A 26,678-nucleotide genomic window follows, 5' to 3' on the forward strand; every position below is an offset into this window, starting at 1 on the left:
CGTCAATTGGAAAGGCACCAGTTCGAAATGAGAATGCTCTCTTAAGTTTCGATATTCGATGGTGTGCAATTAAAAAATTAGACGAAAAGCTTTATTACAGGAGAAATTCGTTCAAAATACAGTTCAGTATCTTCTTCCCGAGTGATCGAAAATTTTCGACTTTTCCCACAACGATATTCGCAAGGTTACCGCTGTATTTGCACCCAACAGTCGTGAATGCAGTTACATGACAATTTGTTTATTAATTAGAGAAGCCAACCTCACCTGACAATACAAAACTTTTGAGCTTTCAAATAAACCCTCAAAAGTTAGAAAGTGATAGTTATTTATTTCGGCGTGAATGATTCTTGCCGCTTTTGTCATAAGACACAACGCAAATTTAGGCAAGATTATTTGCTCCGTAAAATCTCAAAATAACGCCATTCCACGTAGTGGCTAAACGTTCAAACTTCTAGCTAATCTTTGTTACCGACCAATTCAGAATGTACTGCTAGATGGCGTTGGTAGCGAATTCCGGAACTTGAACCGTCATTATCGACAGATAGTCGCTATTTTCAGATTTTGAATGTTTAAAATGATTTTAAGATAATAAGACCACAAACGAGGTATAACGTCTGTGATAAAACATGTAATTTCTCGGATTAGATATAAAGTTTATTTTTTAGAATTGCTTTGAATTTGTAGCTTAGTCATTTCGTCGTGGATGGCGCCAAGAACACGTTCTACTTCTCGAATTTCCGATAAGATCCGCTGTCTATGTATAATCGGATACAATGTAACGCAGTTGTTGTGAAAGTGTTCCTTCCGACAGTTCCTCTCCGCAAATATTATTCGGGATGTTCTCCACAGTAATTCTCCGAGGATCTATTTCTACGCTTGTTTGAAATTTTAGTGGACACAAGGTACTGTCAATTTTTTATCGATTTTATAATCTCAGGGCAAGTTTTCATAGGCAGTGGTACATACATTTTGAAATGAAAGGAAGTGATAACAACAATTTCGTTAATTCTTTATACAATCAGTCACACTGGTCATGGAACAGGCAGAGAAACAAAGTACAATTGTTGGGTACAGAATTTCACGAAGGACGAACATTACCCTTGATCTTGTCCTTGTTTTTTGGCAGAACTGGTGGTATAAACACAAGTTTGTGCTGGTAAGCGTCAGGTACGAGAACGTTTAGAACCAGGTGTGTGACTACTGCGGTAAAACCCCACACACGGTGTTTCCCGCCCAAATAAGTCGGCATAATGTAATTGTTTCGAAACTGGGTATGTCGATATTGGGACGGGTCGCATAGGTTCTTCAGGCTGAGAAAGAAAGCCTCCTCCACCTCGTTCGTATTGATCTGAAGCATTTTCGGATCGACCTCGCCGATGTACCCAAACACGGGCAGCACGTGAAGGTCCTTCTTGTTGATCATGTTACCGGAAGTCCAGACGTCGATCTTCTCCCTCGGAATATTCAGCTCTTCCCATGTCTCGCGAATCGCGGTCTCTTCGAGGTTTCGATCGCTATCGTCGTACATACCTCCAGGGAACGAGACCTGGCCCCGATTCGAGGTCAGTTTTGTGGACCTCAGAGTGTACAGGAAACCCAGTTCGCCCTCGTGCTTGCATAATGGAACCAGAACAGCGGCCCGATTTTTTTTCTTCTCCAAATCCTTAGTAGAATTGCGAGTTTTGAACTTCTCGATGAACGACTTCCGACTCTGCTCGCTGAGGACCACTTCCGGTTTCAGGTACTCGAGCGTGCTCGCGTTCAGGCCCCGTTGCGATTCTACCGGCTTCGTTTCAAAAGAGAAAAGTTTAATTGCAATATTACAGTGACAGCAGCAAGGGAAACGGGTCAATCGGTTTCGAATTTTTTTGAAAAGAAAGCCTTTTTAATTTTGTTTTGGGAATAGGTTTTTGGATTTTTAATACAACCACAGACGAGATATAAAAGTAGACCAATCACCTTATGGGGTTTCGTGTCGTACGACCTGAAATACCGACATCGCGAAAAATATGTGTTCCGCGCGTTCTATTGAAATATATCATTCAAATTTGTATCTGAATGTACGCGAAAGGAGACAAACATAACATTAACATTCAAATTAGTGCCTATGGTAGCTGCGTATATCTTCTCTGTGGTAAATACAAGATATAATTGTAACGGATTTCCGGTAAAGTGTTGCCACCTAGTGTGCGCAGGGAACGAAACGCAACAGCTTAGGTGACGTCCTTCACGAGAGGTGAAATTACTTACGAGAACTCGCTGAAGGCAGCGTAAAGGCAAAGAATACAGTTTCATCGATGTGCGATTAGTTCTCCGCAAGAAATGTTTGCCCGAATCTGAAGGTGATCGATGAAAACTTGTACGAGCAAACCTTCCCGCTGCCGGCGCTTCTGTGTTTCGTTCGTCACTCGATTTATCGGGAATCTCTGACACTATGTTTATCTTCGCGACAGTTGCACGCGCCGCTGTCAGATGTCGGTTCGATCGGCTTTGAGCGATTCATTATTCGAAGAAAAATCGGTTATTAATTTTTTATTCGTCCATCCGCGACTCTACTTTCTTCTTCGCTCTACAAAATTATATCTCGTTCGCGGTAATTACCGAGGGGACTGGCCATTAACCCCTTAGCTGTACAATTTTCTTCACGGCTACGACCGATCTTCTTTGTTTTTAATAATTTTCTAGAAGGAGCAGAAAAAACATATGTATATTTATTCCATATCCACGTTTATTGTAATGCTCAAATATTGATTACGAAAGAATAGAATTCGATCACAACCTAAAAGGAAAGGAATAACATTCGTATTTAGTAGAGCCTGTAGTCAATCTTGAGGTCAGACTCGTTATTATACGGGAAGGGGTTAAGAACCGTGATCTCCGTGACGAGTAATTAACACGCATTCACCGAATCACGCCCCGTACGCTCGGACTGTCTCGGATAATGAAATTATTAACACTGATTACACGGGTTTCGCTTTTCCATGAATCGCGCGAGAAACATGGAAAACAAAACAGGAAGAGGTTAAGTGGCACCTTTCACGGATTTGCGACGGGTTACGTGAAGCTAGACACGGACGAGCACACCACCTGCTTATTGACCAAATTAACGTTTATTTCAACGGTGCCAGATTGCCGTTGTTTTCCGTTGGGTGGATTGACGCGGCACGTCCATCTCGATTTCTTGCAGACTTCTGACAAACATTTACTATTATTCGATAAGGACGAATATTAAGAGGGTTGAACTCTCACGAGCCAATTACGCATATACTGTAGAACGAAAATGGGCGAACTATCGTTCGAGGACCTTTCATACAACTATTTCTGCGAAGCGTATGAAGTTTAAATGAACGACTCCTATCGTTCCACAGTTAATATGCTGATTAATGAGCTGGGTATGATCATACTTGATTTATCTTCCGTCCTGTTTCGTCATTGTCTTATCTCGCAAAAATTCTGACGTTTCCGTGACTACTAAAGCGAACACCCCGTATAAGTCTGGTTTGTGACCGTGACCTAGTTTACGCGTGTACATGATCAAACTGCTCATCAATCTCAGTTAATTTTCCCTGTTTCTCGATTTCCATGCAGACTCCGAGAGTGCGCTCTCTTCCGACAATACTGTTTTTTTTTACTGGTTTCATATTATTCGCCTTATAAAGGTTTTCCGGGGACCTTGAACGATTTCAATGCCTAGGGCAACGATTGCGTCACACGCAGCAGACATTTATGCACCGGTGGAACGTATAAAGATAGGAGACAGTTTTAATTCCCTTGTCGAATGATTCTATTATAGTCACGGAAAAATACGTATGGTCAGAGGTTTCATTGGAGTCGTTATCTTACCGCGCGTACAGGTTAAGATACGTTATATTACGTTCAATGGAAAATTCAAGCGTAACGCAGGGAAGTTATATGACACGGACGGCCCTATCCAATGCAAAGCAGACCGATCAGTGGCCGTTGCGTGCTGGAACTATCAACAGTGTTGTTTTGCCCGATTGATAACCTGTTATTCGCAGAAGAAATTCTGTTCACCTGTATTCGTCCACGTTGAATTACTTAATTTTTTTAATAGCTCCAGTTTATCGTGGAGTGTTGGTATTATCCGAATGGATGGAACGTACAATAGATGCAACAAACGCAGTCCGATAATATCGCGTCGACGATTACAGTTCGTTATCTTTGTATAAGCTCATTGACCGTGATGCAAGGTCGCTCGATGCCGATGATTTTCAATGATCAAACGCGAAATAATCGGGGACAAATGATATGACAACAATAGAGCCGCGGATCGGTCGGCAGCTAGAAAATAAAACGGAAATGATCGTTTTACGTAGTTGGAAAATCAATGACCCGAACCCGTCGCGTCGCGACGCGACGCATAGATCCTTGGGTTAAGATTGGGAAAGTATCATGCCGCCAAGGCTGGAATACATTCGAATTTTAATGCATCGCTGTTTGATATGCCGATCCATCCGGAAGAAAAAGAAATCTAGAGTCGTTGGTGTCATATTCGATTATGAAATCCGGGGTGTATGCAAACGGCGCTGCGTGTTACGCAAGACCGACAATTATTGTAATTATAGACGGCCGTTAACGGCGGCGGTCCTACGTGTCGTTATCGATTCGAGGATTTTATCGAAACTCTCACACCTGCGAGTCGTCTCGACACTCGAGCAAGCGATGAGAAAAAGGAAACAATCGTCGTCGCTATCGTTTGATAATATTTGTTCGCGTTAGTCGGCTTTAGTGATAAATCCCATTTAGGTTCACCTGGTACTTGCGAATACACACTAACAAAATGACTCAGCTCGCAGCGAGATAAGCTGAAGAATAAGCATGCGAAATATGTCAGTTACGTGTGCATGCAATGTGGTGTGACGGGCGCTCTCATCGATAAGTCGAACGATTGAAATCGTAAACCGTCGTTCGATTTCTTAAAACCCGATCTCGTCTAATCAGTAGTATCGATTATAATCATAGACCGCTTCAGAGTAGAGCTTTTAGGAATTTTTAAACGGTGATTGACCGTAAAAGATACACCCTATACGTGTTCAGTTTCTTCAGTATATTTCTTTCGAATTTGAATTTTAAATCACGACCGGTTGCGTTTCGTTGTTCTGTTCCAGATCATTCGAGAGATAATCGGCTCCGAAATTTCAGATTCTCCGAAATCTGAAAATAAAGAGGCCCGGACACGTTGCGATGTATTGTAAGAAGAATTATGCAACTCCGTCCGACGCGTTAATCCCGAATGGTAATATTTATTAGATTAGTTTAATGGAGTAGGGATTGATTAATTGGCTGATAGGAAAAAATGTACAAGTATGGCTGCGGGCAGGTCTGTATATGTATATGGGAGAGGTTCGGTTAAATCTTGATTGAAAACTTTATTCAAGAAAAGCGATTTATTCAACTCAATGTTTAACGATTAAAACACAAAATTATTCGATCAGTTAACCGTAACGATTGACGATTAAACTAACTCCAGTTTAATCATCAATGCGATTGATGAGTCATCGTGAACGATGAATTATATAGCGGTTAATGAATACGGGGTCTACTCGGACCGACAATACCCATCTATTAATATTTCTATAAAACGCCCCGTTTCATTTGCATATTCAATTTTCTTTAAAATGTTCAAGACTTTGTATCAAAAAAATTAATGATTTCGCGAATAGTACTGAACGTAGACGATTGTATACATAGTAGTAAAGATAGCCCGCCGTTTAGAGGTTAATCGGAGCAATTAACGATAGGAATCATTACGTACAAGTACGTGTTAAACAAATGTACGACTTATCGAGCTTCGACAAGCCGTTCAAATTCGACGTAATCGCACGGTGAATCGTAATATGTCGTTGGGGCCCCTGGGTTTCAGGTTCCCGGCAAAAAGCGCTTGCGTAGACGGCGCGACTCGAGTCGGCGGCGAACGGAGCCGAGGACATCCGAACAGCACTGAATCATATTCGACGCTTTGTGAAGGTGCGCGTCGGCGTCGCTGTATTCTCATTCTTAGTACGGAATGCCAGTCGGTGGATGAAGCACGCTTGTTTGTCACTCCCGTGTGTTGTTGGTTGACGGAGAAGAAGAAAAGCTCGACGGAATACGTCGCTCACGTGTGCATGCGATGAGTAACGACAGGAAACGTTCGCAATAACATTGGATCCGGGATAGAAGAGAGGAAACGTCAAACGAGGAACCTGTCCCGCTGGTCAGCGTCGTTGTAACGCGCTATGCGTTGGTTCGATGTGTCGCCTCGAGGTCATAGACGGACTTTGACAGAAGCCAGTATGTCGCGTGTGAACACAATGCTGTTGGCGCTGAGTGTCTGTTGGCTCTTCGCGGTTGTAAGTACTTTCTCTTTTGTGTCACGGATGTTCTTCGTTGGCGTCCACCGCGATATCATTTTTCGTATTCGATCCCGATGCTCCCCGAATACACACGGACGTACACACCACACCCTCTCGCGTCGTGAAACGTCTCGCACTCTTGTGACGTCATCTCGGCCGATCCTCGTGAAAGCCTATCGCCGTTGACGCGTCCCACTGTCGCCGCTTCGGACCGAAGAACTCTATTAAATTTAATTATACCTTTGCCTTATCCCGGCGAATGGAGACACCAGCCGATACGACTTCTATGTACTTACCTTCCTCTGTAACCCAATTTCCCTCCCGCGGCCACAGAACAATTCTACGACGCGAGATCCGCGAATGTCAAACCGCCGATAGAAACTTATTGTTAGACTCACAGTCAGTCAGGAAGGTCTACAGAATAACAAGAGAATGCATAGATTCATGCGAAAATCGGCCATAAGTTGATTTTATTTCACCAAAATATTATTATTACTGGAGTCCGGATTTTATGCATTTATAACAAAAATGAGAAAATGCAATTTGAAACAGTGAAAATTATTAAAGAAGAATATAAATTTATATTTAGCTCCTGCTTCTTGCAATTGATGCACAAACATTTTGCATAAACATCCGGAGTCTACTGACTACCTCTTTTTCCAACTCCAATAAATAATAACGCCACCTCATAACAACAAATTTTATTTAGTGTGTATTTGCTATTTTATTGTCTATTAAAAACTATTAAATTATGATAAATATTAATGTAAAAAAGATTTGCAATGACTTAAGAATATTTAATTTCGTAAATGAGTAAATTATGATGGTACAAAGTATGAGTGTACAAAGTATTCGTACACCTTTTAAAAACTAATAACCTTACTATAAGTAGCATTGGTTTACGAAATGATATGCAGAAAAGATTTTCCAAAAATTATACATGCAAAAATAAAAAAGGCATTTTTTAAAACTTTTTTATTTGGGCGCTTAATGAAAATTTAAAATATATGTTTTGTAGATCTATGTTAGTTATACACATGCTAAAAATTTCATCGAAATCGGTTGATGCAAGGAAAAACGAAACGCATCGAAATAATAGATAATAGATAGATAGATAATTTCGTAAACTAATGCTTCTAATCGATTATAAAAAATCAGGTCGTTTGGTACAATTATAAAAAAGTTATTAGATTTTAAAAGGTGTACGAATACTTTGTACACTCACTGTATATATGGTAAAATAAAAACAACTATTACGTATTATGTATGTACATATATTGTTGGCGTTGAGTAAACAAACTGATCACATCATTTCATTTACTTCAAAGAGTTTTTTTTAGCAATATGTAGATACTCTGGTGTGAAAAGCGGAAACCATGAATCGTAAAGAAACTATGAGTACGTGGTATGCCGATAAGATGTTATATTAACTTTTGAGGGGCGACGCGAATACAACTTAAAAAATATCGATGTATAGGTGCGTGACTTAAAGTCACACGTTGTAGAGGGTTAAGCTCTACTTGTCCCGGACGAGGTCAACAGAGATTACCATAAGCGTTTCTTAATAATGTCGATCGCCGTCGCGGAAAAGAATCCTTGGAATTTCCTTTCGTATCTCTACGCGCTCGGCGCGTCAGTTCCTGGATTCGCGTTGCTCACTTTCTGTTTACGCTCGTTCCGGTCGATTTATCGCTATAATTTTAGAATATATTCTGAGTCACAGAAACGTTGATAATTCGCGAAAGAAAACGCGCAAATAAAGTTATCGAAGTTGGGACCAAAATCGCGTTGGTCGCGAGTAGCTTCCAAAAAATGAGTTCGAACGGAGAGAGTATTTTTTAATTGTCCTATTGGACGAATTTTAAGCAGGATCGCGCGTGTACAAAGTTCAATGAGACAGATACGATAGAGCCTGTTATCCTTTGTACCCTCGAGACAAAGATGATTAATTTAATTTATAGCAATGAGTTCATTTAATGTCAATCTCCTGTGCTCGCATTAAATGACTCAACAATAAGTAATGCTTCATTCTTTATCTGTACTGTCTCATAATGCTGAGCAGTGATTCACACTGCCCAGAGATTCTATAATTGATACAACAATAAACATTTATCCCTTATTTCGACTATAAACTATTTAATGTTTTATTTAGAACTAGTTGCCATAATGTTATTTTTTTTATTTCTAATAACAGGTGTCTGCAGCCGACGAGGGCCATTGTGTCTGGTACGGAGAGTGTTACACAGATTCGTTTATGCATAAGAAGAATTGTCCATACAATGGACCGCCCAAACCATTGGATTTCGATGGGCAGAAGTTGCTCGCTAAGAATTGTCCACATTTAGTCCAGGACACTGGAAACGGAATCAGAACCTGTTGTAATACAACTCAACTGGAAACCATGGATGCTAATGTCAAATTAGCAGCGAATTTTATAAGCAGATGCCCTAGCTGCTTAGATAATTTAGTAAAGCATTTTTGTGAATTCACTTGTAGTCCAATCCAGAGTTCATTCATTAATGTTACAGAGATTCTAAATGATAAGGGTGATTATACAGGTTTCTTACGAATCGACATGATTTCTCAGTGTGTAAGAACTAACTAGTACGTTACTTTTCCTTTTAGGTGTTGACTATATTAATAGGATAGACGTTTATATAACAAATAAATATCTGGAAGGCACATTTAAATCTTGCAGCAAAGTATCGGTACCTAGTACCGGACAATTAGCTATGGATATAATGTGCGGAGAATGGGGTGCCAGTAGATGCACACCATTGAAATGGTTCCATTACATGGGCGACGCGGAGAACAATAATTACGTACCTTTCCAAATAACGTATATAAACACCGACACTCCGGTCGAATCGTTTACACCTGTGGATCCTCGAATCACACCTTGCAACAAGGCGTTGAACGTAAGTGTTTAACAGGGATGCGAATGTTAATTAGTCACAAATATATCTAAGTTGGTCAGTCGAACACCTTTTTCTTTTGGCACGTGCTCGTTAATTGCCGATGCGAATTGATCGTAATTACACTGATAGACACTAATTTCGCGTTTTGATAACTACAACCCCTGGTAATGTTTAGTAGGCGAAATTGTATAATTTCAGAGTGAATAGCAAAGTCTGATTTTAGAAAAACACACCAGCCTGCAGCTGCGTGGACTGCGAGGAGAGCTGCCCGGTGGCACCGCCGATGCCTCCTCTGCCAAATCCATTCACCATTTTCGGTTACGATGGTTACGCGGTGACAATGATAATTGTCTATATCTGTGGTTCGGTCCTCTTCATCCTTTCGATAGTGTGCTTCAGTAATAGGAAACAGATTGGTAAGAGACTTGAATCCGTAAGCGCCTCTTTGACATCTACTCAGAAGATTTTCTATATCTTTTTTGTTTTTTTTTTTTTGGTACAAGGAAACTGCTAAATTTCACTATACCGTACACGTGTGCAACACTTTTTTCCTTCGAACTTTACTCCATATTTGATTCGACCAATGATTTGCATATTTTTTTTTTCTTTTATTTCGCCATTGGTGACTAATTTTCGATCAGACACAGTTTTAATAATACAAATTACTGAACCGTGCCATTGATTTTTACCGCCTTGGTTACAGGATGGTTTATATCTTTTTACTGTTGTGTCACCCTTTTTATTCTATCGTTTGGTTGTGGTTGAAGAATTAATTTCACGAACCCTGCACCGTCGAGGTTCGACGAACGTGTTTTTGAAAGATTAACCGATCCAATTACCCGTAATTACTACGAGTTACGAACGACTGAGTCGTAGTGGTCATTAGGGATGGGACCCTGTAGAACAACAAAATTTTTTTTTACCTGATTGCATTTTTATCTGAGTATGACAATCATTTTTAAGCAAGTGAACAGCGCTGGTCACTGGTGGCCACCACGGCAATGAACGTAATAAAGAAAAAGTTTTCTTTCTTTCCATGCCTAACTTGAAGGGCTGTGTTCACCCTTTTAACCCCTTGCACTACATTCCGAAAAAATTCAGTGTGGTATGAGTGAGTTGAATTTGGTACGCATAAAATCAAGAAAATTATATACATAGAATGGAAATATTAGACAGCTTCGAGTACAAGGGGTTAACACGGATGAATATTGACACCATCTCAGTTCCATCCTTAACGATCCTAGAGTATCAGGGAGAATATTAACAGTGTACAGTTTCTGTTTGAATAACCGCGTCTAAAATCCCTCGAAGAAGACTTTGATCTAATACCATCAGTTGTATCTATGGTGTGCATATATATGTATAGTCGCACGAGGGGAGGAGGTAGGAAGGCAGGTGGGTAGACGCCTAGCCGCAGGGTTACACCACCCAGGAGATGGTGCTCGTATTGCTCTCGCCGCAGACCAGGAAGACAGCCCACTACAATCTAAGCGTTCCAGTAGGTTCCTACCAAGTGTATCTTCAATATATGGACTTCTGCTTGCTCCTAAACTATTACTTTGCGTAGTCCGCATTCCCTCATGCTTGATCAGTCGCGTGTCAGCTTTGCTTATCCGGATCACGTATCGTTTTCTTCTCTATGCAGCATGAACAGTGTACCTCACACTCTCACCACAAAACCTTTATACGTTTTCAGGACTCTCGATGCATCTTGAATCGTGTGCAATTAATCACGATTCAAGCATTATATCTTAACGATGAAAAAAAGAAGAGTAGATAACTCGTGTGTCATTTCGATAGTAGATTATACATGTTGCAACGAACTCGATCAAAATACCGTTATCATAATTAATATGTTTCTTGTAAGAACGTGCAAAAACCATTTTGTTTTTGTAGTCTGTAACATTTCTGTGATCATGATTTCATTAATGTTCCATTTTGCACCGTTAATGTCTTGTATTCTCTTATGTAAGCACGCATAGCACAGTGCTATGATCCACACTTGTGAAGATTAATGAAAAATTGGTAAACCATAGATATTACCTATATCAGAGTTACGTTTCTAGTTGTTGTCCGTTTGTAAAGAGAACGATCGTTTTATTCCAAAAAATTTGTGTTGCTTTAATGTCGTTTTTTTTTTTACTGCAGCTCTCTTTCTTTCTCTCTGTCTCTATTCTCGTATTACTAGGACGATTCTTCGAATTTACTCTTTTGTGTACAACGCTTGATGTATGTGTTTACAGCGCACACTTTCTACATTGTTTGTCTCATATTTGCCGCAGCACGTTCTGGTCATGTTCATATACTTCTCCGTTCGTAACACAGACACTTTTATAGGTGTGATATCTGCAGATGACTTGCCGAGCGGATTCGACGACGAACAACAATCCACTTTTATCGAAAAATTGGGCGCAGGCACCGATAAACTGCTGGCAGAATTCTTTTGTTGGTGGGGCACAGGTACGGGGGATCGTCAGCATTTCTTGTTATCAGATACCTTTCCATGGTTTCCTCTTACTATAAACATTTTTCGATACTTTTTTTTTGCAGCGTGTGCTTCCCGACCGTGGTTCGTGCTGTTTGTTGGTTTCCTATTTATCGTTGCCATGGGACATGGTATAAAATACATTCATGTAACTACCGATCCCGTGGAATTGTGGGCTGCGCCCCAATCTCGCTCGCGAGTCGAAAGAGAGTACTTTGACGAACACTTTGAACCATTTTATAGAAACGAACAGATCATAATAACGTCGAAGGGCTTGTCCAATGTAAGTGCATCACGAGAGTTACATGGAAAGCTACTCCTTCTTTCTAATTATTTCGATCAGTTGATAATGAAATCATCAGTACTCCCGTTAAATTGCGTATGCATAAATTTGTTCAGATCGTTCACGAGACGTCAAACGGTCCAATAACGTTTGGCCCAGTGTTCAACGACACCTTCTTGAGGACAATTTATCAGCTCCAAGAGAAGATCAAGCAGATTATCACTCCGAACAATTATACCCTGGCAGACATTTGTTTCGCCCCATTGACTGGTCCGTTCACAGGGCCTCCTACAGTCTCGCAATGCGTCATTCAAAGCATATGGGGATACTATCAAGATAGTATGTCGGTCTTCAACGCGACTTCCAACGAGAACAATTATACAGTCAATTACCTGGACCATTTCAGAGTTTGTACTCAGTAAGTAGGCTGCTAACGACTGAAGTACAGTAGGTTCTCGCTCATTGTACTAGTATTGTAATTTTATGGAGAGTTAGTATTCATTACCTTCTGTTTTACTCGTAGAAACGCGTTCAATCCGGAGTGTCTGGCGCCGTATGGTGGTCCTGTAGAGCCAGCGGTCGCGGTTGGAGGTTTCTTGAAGCCAGGTCAAGATCTTCACGATCCACCGTACGAGAAGGCGACAGCCATAATTTTGACGCTGCTGGTGAATAATTATCATGACAAGTCGAAACTTGGTCCTGCCATGGAGTGGGAAAAGAAGTGAGTGGTTAAGTTTACGCATCGACGAAGAGAAGAAAAACAGTGAAGCATTTTGAACGTTGTTGACGATTCCAGTTACATCGAGTTCATGAAAAATTGGACAGCAACGGAGAAGCCGGACTACATGGAGATCGCGTTCACCTCCGAACGGTCGATCGAGGACGAGTTGAACCGCGAGTCACAGTCCGACGTTCTAACCATCCTTGTGTCGTACGTGATTATGTTTGCGTACATTGCAATTTCGCTGGGTCAGATGAAGAGTTGCAGTCGGCTTCTGGTAAGCGTCGTGACAAGCGGAAACACAATCGCGCTTTTCTCCAAAGCGCAGAGCAGAGCTCGCATGCATCTCCCAATGTTTACATTCGAACCTTAATTTTAGATCGACTCTAAAATTACTCTCGGGCTCGGCGGCGTGTTGATCGTGTTGGCTTCTGTCGTCTGTTCCGTGGGTTTATTTGGCTTCGTCGGCATTCCCGCTACGCTCATTATTATTGAAGTCATACCGTTCCTCGTCCTTGCCGTGGGCGTTGACAACATTTTCATTCTAGTCCAGACCCATCAAAGAGAAGGTCGCCGACCAAACGAGTCGATACCAGAGCACATTGGTCGTACCCTTGGCCAAGTAGGGCCGAGCATGCTACTGACCAGCGTGTCCGAGAGCTGTTGCTTCTTCCTTGGTGCGCGTCAAACTATTATACAGTCGTCAGACGCATTAATTGATGGTACACAGAGGGCGTCCCAGAAAAAGTATAAGAAGAAGAAACATTTTTCCTTTGTCAATTCGCGCCGAAACACACTTTGTGCTTAGAATCACGCTCCTTTCTTCTCCTTACTCTCTCTGGAGCACCCTGTATATGTGTGTCATCAATTATGTGATCGACTGTACATCTTACGTACGACGGATCAAAGGTGGAATAGCTATTGAAAAATGAAAATTTTTTGCAGGCGGGTTGTCTGACATGCCCGCGGTCAGGGCTTTCGCTCTTTACGCCGGCATGGCGTTATTGGTAGACTTTCTGCTACAAGTAACGTGCTTCGTCAGTTTATTAGCGTTGGACACTATTCGTCAAACAGTATGTATTGCGATTACTAATTGCTGACGCGTATGCGCGTGTCACTATGATAGTTCTTTTATCTTACTTCCTTCGAATTGTAGAACAACAGGCTGGACGTATGTTGCTTCATTCATGGTTCAAAGAAAGACAACGGCGAGGAAGCGATAAATGGAATATTGTACAAAATCTTCAAAGTAGTCTACGTCCCGTTGTTATTGAAGAAATGGGTGCGCGCATTGGTCATGCTGGTCTTTTTCGGCTGGCTCTGTTCGAGCATAGCTGTAGTCCCACACATCGAGATCGGTCTGGACCAAGAACTGTCGATGCCTGAAGACAGTTTCGTTCTACAATATTTCAAAGTATGTATCGATATCGTTGATACTGGTAAAAAGGAGAACTGACCGTTTCCTTTTGATTCCAGTTTCTGAATAGCTATTTATCGATTGGACCACCGATGTACTTCGTCGTGAAGGACGGCCTAAACTATTCCGACCCGAGACACCAAAATCTCGTGTGCGGCGGTCAGTACTGCAACAGCGATTCAGTGTCCACGCAAATATTTATAGCGTCGAAGCAGTCGAACAGGTAAACACTGTTGAAAATAAGTTACCCTTTAAATTCGATTCTACAAGAGTGCCTGAAGTAATTGTGCAATTTGATATTTTTAGAACGTATATAGCGAAACCTGCGTCGTCGTGGTTAGACGATTACATCGACTGGACCCAATTCTCTTCTTGTTGTAAATATTTCGTCGCGAACAACTCGTTCTGTCCACACTCGGGTATGCAAATATTTTTGTTGCAAATTGTTTGCTAAATGTTTCGAGGTTCCTATGCCTGGGCCGTCTATATTTATTTCATCTTGTAACGGGTTTCAGAGTTCTCGAACCGGTGTGCCTCGTGCAACATCAATATGGTGAACGGCCGACCATCGGCGACCGATTTCGAAAAGTACGTGTCTTTCTTCTTGCAAGACAACCCTGACGAGATGTGTGCCAAAGCAGGACATGCCGCTTATGGCCACGGTGTGAATTATGCAACTGATCCGAAAACGGGCCTCTCGCAGGTCGGGGCGTCCTACTTCATGGCTTACCATACAATTTTGAAATCGTCCGCTGATTATTACGAATCAATGAGGGCCGCTAGAGCTGTGTCCGCGAACATTACGAACATGATCAACAGCGACCTGATTAAAAACCATGAAAACGGCGGCGTCGAAGTGTTCCCGTACAGCGTGTTCTACGTTTTCTACGAACAATACCTGACCATGTGGCCAGATACGTTGTACAGCATAGGCATATCCTTGCTTGCCATTTTCGTGGTGACTTTCTTCTTGATGGGGCTAGACATATTTTCCTCCGTGGTGGTTATAATAACCATCACGATGATTGTCGTTAATATCGGCGGTTTAATGTACTGGTGGCACATCACATTGAACGCTGTATCTTTGGTCAACCTCGTTATGGTAAGTTTATGGACAGTTACATCTATTATAAGAACTATTATAGTCGACCTATACTTTGTTGCCTGACCACCGAATAAATATTCTTTCATTTTTGCTGGCTATTCTATAAAGTAATGAACGATTATTTTTTAGGCCGTAGGTATCGCCGTTGAATTTTGCAGCCACCTGGTACATTCGTTCTCGGTGTCGGTGAAGACCACGAGAATCGACCGAGTAGCCGATGCGTTGACCAACATGGGAAGCTCGATTTTCAGCGGCATCACGCTCACCAAGTTCGGCGGAATCGTGGTACTTGGATTCGCCAAAAGTCAGATCTTTCAGGTATGCAACGTGCAGTGTTGTCGAATGTTTTTCAAAATGATTCTATTATGCTACTTAGTTACATTGTATTTTCTTTCAGGTCTTTTACTTCAGAATGTACCTGGGCATCGTACTGTTCGGTGCTGCGCACGGTTTAATATTCTTGCCAGTGTTACTCAGCTATATCGGTAAGATAAAGCACTCGCAAGCATGCTTGCCAAAGAAACTTTTTGCAAACAGTAGACCTTCATGCCAATCACGTATCACTGACCAATTACTTTGATTCATTTATTGACGCCAGAACTATCGGGCGGATCGAAGTGACGCATTGCAGACATTTATTGTTGTAAATTTTATAAGTGGATTGTGGACTTTCAGAACAAGCTCGCATTATTTTGTGCGAGCATTTAATCAATGAAATAATGTTCGTAGCTACTTGGACGGATCTTTATTTTCTACGACTTTTTAAAAATAATATTTATGTATTCATTTTTCATACTATACAATATACAGCATGACACAAGTTTTAGACCGTCAAACAGTGTGCACTTAATCCACAGGCAGGAAAAAACTTAGCAGCGCAATTCTTCGATCGTTCGGTGCTTCTAGCGTTGGAGACACCAGTGTCGTAATAATAAATGAATTTGATTTTCATATCCCTGTACATTGTAACGGGCAACGAACACGTGAAAAGGTTTGTTCGTGAAACATCCGGTGTTTTGTACATGCTTTTGTGTCAGTTTCGCCGCAAAAAAGCCCCGTAAAACACTGACCAGCCTTAACAAACGTAGTTCGCTCTCAGAAAACAAAACCAAAAGAAAAGAAAAAAAGGAAAGGATCGAGTAAGATCAAACTATTATCGCTCCCGGTGGTTCCAGGCACACCAATGAACAGAGAGAAGCTAGCAAATCACAAGAGAGCGATGCAAGGAAATCTGGACAACGTGCAGGAGACATCCTTGAATCATCGTGTAAGCAAACCCAATTCTCCTCCCACACCCACTACAAGCACACCTACCTTCAGAGTGCTCGAGTACGAAAGATAGGTACGCAGGATACCCAAAATTTTTCTACGCTCTCTTTGCCAACTTCCTTTTTTTTTACCTTTTTTTCTCTCTCAATTGTGTCTCGTGACAACCGTACTTTACTTCATTTCGATGTTCCGCCACACGACATTGCTTGACCACGATAAATCGCTTTCCGGATCGGTGTCGGCCATTCGACAACCGAAGAATGGCGACACGAATGGAAGAGAACGTGTACTTATTTGTAAATACTTTGAGCACATCCGATGGAATCATTGCCACGTTTCATCGTGCTTGCTTAGCATCTAGGAGAAAGGTATCTGCATTTACGAACACTAGTTCCAGCTTTCTCTTGCAACACTAGCTTCTTTTCCATACCATTTTGACAACGAGAAACTTGCGCACTAGAAGAGGATTCGTGTGTATTTGTCGATGAGTGTGGGATGGGAACTCCGATTCTGCAAACACACGCTTTTGTCTCTGCTTCGTTCCAATCACAACCTTGTTTTTGTTCCTAATCCTGTTTAATTGTTTGGACATGCTGTGACTTAGTTGTGTAATGTTTATGTTTTTATTGTGTGTTGTAAACGTGTGCTCTTGTGGTTAGTTGGCCCTCGTAAACGTAATCCAGCGAATTCTATACTTTCAGTAACTTAATCGCGTGAATGTAAGCTATGAGATTCAGCATTATATTATATGGGTGCGGTGTGCACAGTTATTGAAGGGATATGGAAAGGTGAATAGCCACTGGTGAACAGAACTCATGTACCTTCTTTCTGCACACAACTTTCTATTTATTTTCAAGTACTTTTATTGCACCGTTAACATTGTTCTTTCGTTGATCCACAAGTAGAGTATGTCCAAAGTTTATATTCTTTTGCGAAACTGTGAAGAAATGGACCTATTTTACTTGCAAATTCTGCTTCACCTCTTCGACTGCACCATTAGCTGCAAGCTGCTCTTGTATTTAGTCAACTCTAACACGGGAACATCTTCAGGTGACGTCTCTAGATTTTAGTAAAACTTTAGGAGGAAGTGGTACTTGCAAAGATATTAAACGCATATTTGAAAACGCCCTTACTTTGAGGGCTGTTTTCACTCGTTCAATATGAACGATGGCCACTAAAAAAAATTTGTGTCCAACATTTTTCCAACATTTTTCAACTACATCCTCCGAAAGTTTCACTAAGATCTACAGATGTCTTTTCGGAATGTTCTCTTCTACGTAGACTGCGGATTTTCGAGCACATTCTAAGCTAGCATTGGATTTGCGGAGAATTCGATTGCGACGGCTCCTCTAAACCTGGCGTTAAAATAGCAGTCTAAGAATTTGAAAATAGTGGTATTCAACGCATGGAGATCCGCAGCCTAATTATAGTAGCGATTGTGAGTGTTGAAGCTGGCATAATCGGCAAGTGTTGTGATTGTAATTATTGATTGCAGGCGTGATGTCGCGCCGAGGGCGCAACAGGGCCCGTTACTGTGCCAGCAGGGCTAGAGACGAATTTAGAAGTGAAGAACGCGGGCCTCACTCTCCTCTACTCCAAGACGACAACAATCAGTTCCCAACCACTTCCTACGCCAGTGTGAACTACATAGACGCGGCGGATTATCGTGTGACATTCTAACGTTAATCGTCAGAACGATAGGAACTTTTCTAATTTAGAGAGGGACTGACGAATATATCAATCCTCGTCGAGCACACATAACACACATATACACACACACGATGCATCGTAATTCGAGACGCTGACGACGTGTAAAAATTTCTTTTTCTTTTTCTACGTGATTCTGAAACAAACAGGTTGTACGATTCACCATTCGAACGAAAGAAAAACGAACGAAAATGAAAACAAAGAGTAAGCGATCGTTGAAATTGACACGCTGAACTATGAAGTTCGTGTCTGGTATTTTTTTGTAACTAGGAAGAAGGACTTTTGTATATTATTAATATTATTACGATTACCGTAAGATTGCGATATACACATCTATATATACATACATACACATAAATGTTAGGGTATTTATTGTTTGTGGAAGAACAGTTTAAAACAAAAGGAACTCTCAATTACCGTGTTATTTTATCGCTCTCGGAAGCTTTACGAATTTGTATTCACGTAATCTTTAATTTGGGCGCGATCGATCGGATCGATCACGGCTAGGGTATGCAACTTAGTTTTTAACGAATGTCAATTTGCTTTTTCCGGTATTTTCTCTTTTAATTCTGTTTTTTTTTTGCGAAGAGCGCATGAATTGGTGTATCGCTTGAGTGACCCGCGAAACAAACAAACAAACAAAAATGTATTTGCATTTCTGTCGTGCTTCATCAGCGCGCGCGCGTGCATTTTTTTTATCGTTGCGTAGATAGGACACAGTCTCTCCGGATACGTTGATAACGCGTAACAACTTTGATTCGTCGTCCAGTGACTAACAATTCAATAGAAAGCGAATCATCGACGTATCATTGTCAGCGTTCGACATTTTGCAACGTGTTCCGCGCGATGAGAATCTTCGGCCTGCCGTTTCAATCGAGCGTTAACCGTCCTTAGTCGAGATTAAGCAACAAATGGAAACGGTTCGAGATCTTCCTCGCTCGGAATCGACCTCGCAAAGAACACATCCGCTACGTGCTTTATTTTCTCCGTGATAAGACACGATTCAAGGAAATTTATCCCTCGAGATACTGGACTTCTAAAAACGTTTTCTATGGAGCGACCTCTTTCTCGACACATTACCTACCGGGGAAACTTGTTCGCAGGCTTCCTAACGATCGCGATGCGGCAAGAATTTACGAAATCTTTTTCAACCTTCTAGGCTCCGTTTGTTTCAAGTACATTAAAAATGTCTACAACAACGAATGTGCGACGTTAAAGTTGTACAGGGTTGTAGAGGGCAAACCTTCGAACAGCCGGTCGAACACAACGATGCAACAGACCAATAGTTTAAACGTTACATTTGTCTTTTCGGTAGAAAGTATTGTCTAACGATGATTATAGTAAAAAAAAAAACGGAAGGACTTTGTTAAAAATACTGAAGCCACATGTATCTTTGGTATGACCAAGACGCGCGGGTCTCGAAAGACCTAGACTCGGCTGGGCAAGGGCTAAAATCCTGAGCTGCGCGAATCACAGATGTCGAGAAAGTATCGTACCGGTAGGTAACGTGTTCCAATTATCCGGGGGGTTCGACTGAACCTCGATTCGCGAGTGTGTTCAGAGAAAAAGGTGTAGAGAGCATTGTAGAAAAAAATAGGAGAGAAACGCGAGTCGCTGCTTGGTGTCTGTGTACGTTTGTTAAGAGAGAAACTCTGTGTGTTTAACAAGCCGAGATGGCGTGCGGGGAGGGGGGTGTGTGTGAAGGTAGTTAGCCGAATTACTGAAAGTGATTAACGTTAGAAGCGTGTAGCTGTTTCTAGAGTTTCGTTGCGTGCTTTGTCGGTGTGGAATTGTCTCGTAAAGGAAGCGTAGACGCTTTCTGCTCGGTGTCTGCGACGATCAATTTATCTGAATCAGTATTCTTCGTTGTCCTGTCGTCTAATTAGACGGTGTTATCTGCGGCGGCGGTGAGTTCGGAACTCGCGCGTCCCGTTTCCCTCGCGAAATTCATTTGTATACAAAGAACGATTTTTATACTGACCGCGGGTAGAAAATCCAGCGACAGGAGACAAGTAATTCTAGACTAAAAGAAAAGTATGTTTCCGCATGCGCGAGTGGATCAAAGCAAAAACGAGAAACAAGCCGTTGTATAAATGTGGTACACAGACAAAACACATATACATACGTACATACATACATACACACGGGATGCGTTCATTCGGATTGATCCGCGTCACGGCGATGCAAATGTGCAAAACTGTGTTTCCTAGTAGACTGCATATCAGAGTAGAAATTCTCAGTATTAAATTCTCGAGACAAGGGAGCAGAGCACGGCGATACTACCAAAGAGGTGTCCGAGCAACGCGAAACCGTGTTAAACACGTGAAATTTACGAATAAACGTTTTTTTTCTGTTTGTACGACACAACTTGTCTCGTAGTTTCATTCTATCATTCTCTCTCTCTCTTTCCTTGTGTCGTTATTTAAGATCCGTCTGGCGGTTGCGAAACGACCGCGTTCTAAACACGTGTTCCTGAAACGCGTTACCCAGTGCCAAACGAGATTCTGTTTCACTGGAACAGTTTCCCGACCGGGGACGTGGCCATCTAGTTGGACTACGATAAAATATGCGATTTATTGTGTCGTCTTACAGAAATTAAATAACAATTATATTAAATAGGATAGAGTTGTCTTTTGTACGTGAACAAGAGGATCGTCACCGACCGCGTGAACCGGTCCCCGTCAACCCATGGCGTGTAGGGGGCCGAACAGGTGAACCGCCGCAATATTCTCGTCAGGATCACCGAGGAATTGCGCGTACAATTCCTGGTAGCGGGACAAGGTCAGCCCTCCACGTCTCCTGTCGTCGTCCTGCGAACAGAACACGTTAAAATGCATCCTCCGAGACGTCGCACAGTGGGCCGTTTCCATAAAACCGACGGAATTCGTCCAATCTGCCTTCCTAATTACTGATCCTGCATTTTTCTGCGAACTTGTCTACGCGATCTACCAGCCAAAATAAGGGTTACCCTTTTCTAGTGTTTGTTATAAGACTAAAATATTTCTATTTGGCCGACGATTTATGCAATGGATGCAAACAATTTTTATTTTGCATAAAGTTCCGCTATTCTAGCGACCAGCGACGCATAACGTGCAATCTTGTCCAACTCTTTGCTATTTCGGCCCACTGTGCGTCCGATCGTTCGACTTCTCGTGATCGACGAAATTCGTACCGCCGTTTGACGCAAATCAACGCGCGCGCACGCTTTGTTTCATCTGCACGCGCGTAAATACATGTATACTCGTTCGGTTTATATTACACGCGCGAGCGCGTTCTTGTTAAATCGCACCTCGATCCATAAACATTTTTAGTCGCTAGACGGACCGGTGTTTCGGCACCACGCGAGCCACACCAGTTGGCAAACAGTCAAACCATTGTTTCCAAAGCGTCGAACGCGCAGAATTAGTCCGGTCACTGTCGCGTCTTCGTTACTCGGCTCTGTTTGGCCGCGCCGCGCCCGTGAACGGTTCCGTCAACTACACGGGCAACTGGCTGCGATTTCCGTTTGCTATGCGAAACTGGGCTAGCGTACACGCGCGGCATTTCATCTTGAAACGACCCCGCGAATCACTGTTACAGGGGCGAATCTCTTGAACTGTACTTTTCGAGAAAGTAGAGTCTGTACACCTTTGGTGTGAGCGTAGCTTAATATTGCATCGAAGGGTTCAGAATAACGACGCACATGCTGCTGATCTTTATGCATTTGTGGGATTTACTAATTTCTAAAATGCAAGAACATATGCACGCTGGTAAATTTGCATCAGTAGCATATATACACGATCTATTCTCCCGTCTGAAGTCTGAAACAGTTAGTTTGTTGTTATCACAATCAAGCTTTTATGTTCGGTATTTGATGATTTGTTTTTCTGAATCCTTTACGTAAGTTCGATCTACAAAGGGCTACCTTTGGTAAGCTATGCCCTATCCAGAGACCGGAAAGAAAGTGTTTCGAGGCTTTTCATTGGTAAGGTCAGAAGTAGTTCTATCTATAGACAAGTAGCATGAAAAGGTTGCATAGCGAACTGGGGTGGTCTAATCGCGCCGCTTTAAACCCGTTGCAAAAGCTTGGAACGCGTGGTCTTACGGTGAGCAGGTTCTGGTACGCTTCGTCCAGGATGTTTATGTTGTCCACGGGGATCCTCGTCACGCAGTTGTAACGGAACTCGTCGGCGGCGATCACTCCGTCGTCTAAGTGCACGCAATGCATTCAAATCGTCGCCCACATTCAAGGTAGAAACACACTACTATCACGCCACGTGAAATCACGTGCTATCACGTTACATACAGAGGAAGTAATAATATACAGGGTATTTCACCTAACTTGACCACCTTGAATATCTTTGTTGTTTTTAAAGATACGTCAAATGTCTGAAGGACAAAGTTGAATGGTAAAATGGGGCTCATACGATACCAAAAGAATTTTTGTTTTTATGTAATTTTTTTAGAGGTATGAAGGTCACCTTCATTTTTTTAAATGGAATGAGGTATTTTTTAAATCATCAATCGATGCAGCTCGACATTTGTTATAAAAAAGTACTAACCTATGTATGTCGAAAAGTTAGTAGTTCAGGAGATATTTCAATTTAAATAACGTACGACAGTAATGGTGTTTTAAAGTTATTTAAATTGAAATATCTCCTGAACTACTAACTTTTCGACATACATAGGTTAGTACTTTTTTATAACGAATGTTCAGCTGCATCGATTGATGATTAAAAAAATACCTCACTCCATTTTGAAAAATGAAGGTGACCTTCATATCTCTAAAAAAAAATTACATATAAACAAAAATTTTTTTGGTATCGTATGAGCCCCATTTTACCATTCAACTTTGTCCTTCAGACATTTGACGTATCTTTAAAAATAACAAAGATATTTAATGTGATCAAGTTAGGTGAAATACTCTGTATAATACAGAATGTTCCATTTATATCTCCGAAATTGTTTATAATTCTGGAAAAGGTCTCGAACAAAAGTTGAAAGATACTGAGGGGAACATATAATTTAATATCAATGGTTTTTATTCAGATGAAGGTATATAGAGGACGTATGAAGGTTTATTGAATTTTGTTAAATGGAACCATCCACTGGACACTCTGTATATGGCTTACACTCTTCGAGTCATGTGAAATTACTTCTCTTCCGTTGTCTTCGCCTGACGCGATAGTAGTGTGTCCCTATCTTTAACAGCGTAACACCTGAACGACATCGGATCAACAGCGACAAATTTGCAAATAATAGAAAAGGAAGTGTCGAACTGATGGCGTTCAAGCATTGTGCTAGATAGATGACGATATTTATTCGTTCAACAGGAAGTCAAAGGGTGATCGTTGGACGTACCGTTCAGATCGACCAGCTTGAAGTGGCTGTCGATGAACATCTTCATCGCCTGCGGGAAGTCTCTGTACTGTCGTCCCACGCAACTTCTCTGCACCGCTTCCTTGAACTCCTCGATAGTCACTATACCGTCCTGAATTCGAGATTTCAATGAACCGCGATATTCTCGACACGTCTACACCTGGCAATAGTACTGACAATAACACTAATAGTACTAACTCGTTAAAATCAGCAAATGAATAGTTACGAACCATATCTCTAAAAGTTAAATTTCAAGAATTTTTTACGTCAAATATCCGCATAGATCCACAAAAGGGCGTATAATTTGTACGATCAGATACTTGTTCCAGGTGTGCCCAGCTTCCAAAAAGCCATGATGCATGATGAAACGATCCTTACCTTGTTGAAGTCCGCGAGTTCCGCGATCTCGTCCCACAAGGATAGCATGATGTGCAGGTTCTCCTGGTACCGATTGTAGCTGAACTCGCCTTTCCCTTCGATCAGGGTCATCTTGAGCGCCATGCACTCGAAGTCATGCTTCTCCACCATGCCATTGTTGTCCGTGTCTGAAACATGTGGAAAAGCGGCGTTTATGCCGACGGGAAATCGACATTGTTCCTCGGTATGTACCCTCGAAACGGGACGGGGCCAATTAATCGATCGATTCGCTCCAATTCATGCTCCGAGGAGATTACTTGTCGTTCGGACGGTTCTGGACCGGCTCCAAATGTTTTGTTTTCTGGCAGAAATTGCCGCTCGTCACCAAGTACTCGACCCCTAAGCGTCAATCCGGTCCGAATGGTATTTTCAAACCTCTGAGAGTCATCGATTCCGACGCTGTCCCGTCTGCGGACTCAATCAGTGACACAATCAACGACTCTGGCACGATTTCCTCTTCTTCAAACCCTAGAGCTACTTCCAATTTTCGTTTCACTTCTACCGGGACTTCTTCTAAATTTTATCGGTTACCCATTCTTCCAAATGAATCCCTCAGGCTGTCTTTTCGAAAGCAGTGATAAATACACGGCTTGGACAACGACTCAATCATTGGCACAATTAACAACTTTGGCACAATATCCTCCCATTCACTATCTAAACGCGGTTCCAACTGCCACATTCAATTAAATTCTACCGGGATTTCATCCAAGTTTGATCGACTCTCCATTTTCCAACTTAATCTCTTAGGATGAGCTGCTTCTTCGAAAACAGTGGGAAATGCAGGGCTTCGAGACAGTTGCAATGTTGGTTTTATGAAAAAGGTACATTTAAGCACATCTTGTAGGATCTTGCTTTAAGAAATAATTCTGCAGCCTAGAAGAATAATTGATAGAGTAAAGATGAATGTACTGCGAATCTCGGTCAGTTTAGCTACATTTCACGTTTTATTTTTTCCTGGACAGTTGCGCGGCTCTAAAGTTAGCCTCGCCTCGTTATTTTCAAGCCGGAACGCGCATCATTCTCCGAAACGGACAGCTCTCGAATGTGTATATCGAATAACGTTGGAGACTAAGCGAACGTTTCGCTGCCTAACAAACTCGTCCATTTCCCCGCAACGTTGCAGAGAATCGGGACCGATGAAAAAGGCCGCGAATGTTCCATGAAACAAATTAGAGCCAAGCTGAATCTTGGCAGCGGCTGATTGCGGGCGTTCTGACGATGCCGCGGTTCGCTTCGAACGGTCAACCTAAATCCTAAACAAGCATGACGATCTTCAAGCCAAGAGGACCGATTTCCCGATCCCCGATCCCTGTTCCTCAGGTTTGTACTCCTAGCATACTTCGCTTCTCTCGGTTCTGTCATTAGTTTGCACTGCAACTCTGTGAGCACGCTTTTTAGTTTCTAGGAAAGGATGATTGGACCAAGGACATCGATAGAAGGACACTCTTCTTGAAGTAGGACTTGCATTGTGCTGGGAATCATCCACAAGATAATCAAACAAGCTGAGGAGAATGTTATCTGAAAAATCTTTGCAAGTATAGCTTTTTTCACGCGGTGTCATATTAGAGGTGCTTACAGCCAAGATACTCTGCACAAGCAGAATTTGATCTCGGAGTATTGATCATAGTCTCTTCTTTTAGTTATAATTAGACTGCGGATTTTGTACACTTGGAGACACTGGAAGAATTTGAAAATATTGTTACACCATTTTCGACTCGTTAAAATTATTGAAATATTTATTTTGCATGAACATTCGCAGTCTAGTTATAATTCTACTAGTTCGAGTTGAGACTAGAATAATGTTTCTTCGACATTTTCCTCCTACAGGGTTCGGGAGCTGCTTAGTCCTCGACGGTGTTAGGTCCGATCTTTCTAGGATTAATGGAAGCAAGGTGGGTTTCTTTGCGGTACTCACGTGGTCAGCATAGCAGGATAATCCGTGCAACAGAGGATCATACTAATTGTAAGCACACGCTCGCGGAAAGCATATCGGACGTGTCACACAGTGCGCTTCGGAGTTCTACTAACCGTAGAGAAACCTTACAATGAAATCGACCCGATTGTTCCAGCTGTAAGCCATCCTCCGAGGTATCTTTCAACGGATACCTTGCTCCCAATATTACCGAATAATCTTCGCGAATCTTTTCCTTTCTTTGTCTTGATTGTTCTGTTTTTTTTCACGTTGATCCCGGAAAAACAGGATAAAGAGGACCGCAACGATTCAGTGGTTGCCGCGACCACCAGTTTCCCTCTGGAAGAGAAAAGATCCGTGGACCCGCTTGTAGGAGACCGCGCAGAGACGGAGAAAGTCGCTCGAGAGGATGGTGATTCCGCACTGAACTCGACTCGAGTCTCCTCGAGGCGTCTGCTAAGTTTAGAGTACCCCGCCGAAAGGGAAGGACACGTTGCTCGCGGCTCAAGGGAAGGGGCTCCTCTCTCAGGTGTGTCACCGTGACACAGTCACCGAACCCGCTACTGAAAGCGAATTGCTTTCGCCCGCTTTCATCGGTGGTCACTCTCTTTCGAGGACTCCTCGTCCGCCTTTCTTCCATTCATCCTTCGGTCGACACCTATTCGCGCATTCAACGATAGGATCGACACGAGACAAGGACAAGGATCCCCATGCTGAAGAAAGACAAATA

General features: G+C 42.1%; 3 protein-coding genes and 1 long non-coding RNA gene across 14 annotated transcripts; 2 read left to right on the plus strand and 2 right to left on the minus strand.

Annotated features, from left to right (window-relative positions):
• Nucleotides 1–652: 652 nt before the first annotated feature.
• On the minus strand, nucleotides 653–3,257 carry LOC143214440 (mitochondrial coenzyme A diphosphatase NUDT8). 2 transcript variants are annotated; one of them, XM_076435519.1, is made up of 3 exons: nucleotides 2,780–3,257; nucleotides 2,251–2,681; nucleotides 653–1,786 (listed from the first exon to the last, which is right to left on the minus strand). In XM_076435519.1, exons 2-3 carry the CDS (start codon nucleotides 2,293–2,295, stop codon nucleotides 1,079–1,081), a joined length of 753 nt encoding a protein of 250 aa, XP_076291634.1. In that variant the 5' UTR covers nucleotides 2,296–2,681; nucleotides 2,780–3,257; the 3' UTR covers nucleotides 653–1,078. The 2 variants fall into 2 exon arrangements, with proteins under 2 accessions (XP_076291634.1, XP_076291633.1); XM_076435518.1 differs by having other exon boundaries at nucleotides 2,251–3,257.
• On the plus strand, nucleotides 747–20,620 carry Npc1a (Niemann-Pick type C-1a). Of its 8 annotated transcripts, none has more exons than XM_076435487.1 (22): nucleotides 747–902; nucleotides 5,130–5,257; nucleotides 5,885–6,353; nucleotides 8,551–8,902; nucleotides 8,982–9,274; nucleotides 9,498–9,690; nucleotides 10,641–10,772; nucleotides 11,612–11,734; nucleotides 11,825–12,042; nucleotides 12,159–12,460; nucleotides 12,566–12,763; nucleotides 12,839–13,040; nucleotides 13,143–13,440; nucleotides 13,709–13,836; nucleotides 13,920–14,177; nucleotides 14,240–14,403; nucleotides 14,487–14,599; nucleotides 14,696–15,282; nucleotides 15,415–15,603; nucleotides 15,683–15,770; nucleotides 16,461–16,552; nucleotides 18,050–18,193. In XM_076435487.1, the coding sequence occupies exons 3-22, from the start codon at nucleotides 6,240–6,242 to the stop codon at nucleotides 18,053–18,055; spliced, it is 4,050 nt and encodes a 1,349-aa protein (XP_076291602.1). In that variant the 5' UTR covers nucleotides 747–902; nucleotides 5,130–5,257; nucleotides 5,885–6,239; the 3' UTR covers nucleotides 18,056–18,193. The 8 variants fall into 8 exon arrangements, with proteins under 8 accessions (XP_076291602.1, XP_076291601.1, XP_076291597.1 ...); XM_076435486.1 differs by having other exon boundaries at nucleotides 16,461–16,627; nucleotides 18,050–18,190; XM_076435482.1 differs by lacking the exon at nucleotides 16,461–16,552 and having other exon boundaries at nucleotides 18,050–20,620.
• On the minus strand, nucleotides 19,602–26,411 carry Scp1 (Sarcoplasmic calcium-binding protein 1). 3 transcript variants are annotated; one of them, XM_076435520.1, is made up of 5 exons: nucleotides 26,065–26,411; nucleotides 23,998–24,164; nucleotides 23,602–23,731; nucleotides 22,346–22,449; nucleotides 19,602–21,071 (listed from the first exon to the last, which is right to left on the minus strand). In XM_076435520.1, the coding sequence occupies exons 1-5, from the start codon at nucleotides 26,114–26,116 to the stop codon at nucleotides 20,943–20,945; spliced, it is 582 nt and encodes a 193-aa protein (XP_076291635.1). In that variant the 5' UTR covers nucleotides 26,117–26,411; the 3' UTR covers nucleotides 19,602–20,942. The 3 variants fall into 3 exon arrangements, with proteins under 3 accessions (XP_076291635.1, XP_076291636.1, XP_076291637.1); XM_076435521.1 differs by having other exon boundaries at nucleotides 25,952–26,093; XM_076435522.1 differs by lacking the exon at nucleotides 26,065–26,411 and adding an exon at nucleotides 24,229–25,583.
• Nucleotides 24,136–26,084, plus strand: LOC143214444 (uncharacterized). The gene is made up of 2 exons (XR_013010151.1): nucleotides 24,136–24,857; nucleotides 24,999–26,084. It is a non-coding gene; the product is annotated as an uncharacterized LOC143214444 (long non-coding RNA).
• Nucleotides 26,412–26,678: the final 267 nt, after the last annotated feature.

This window comes from Lasioglossum baleicum, chromosome 12 (assembly GCF_051020765.1).
Source record: "Lasioglossum baleicum chromosome 12, iyLasBale1, whole genome shotgun sequence".
NCBI lineage: Eukaryota > Metazoa > Arthropoda > Insecta > Hymenoptera > Halictidae > Lasioglossum > Lasioglossum baleicum.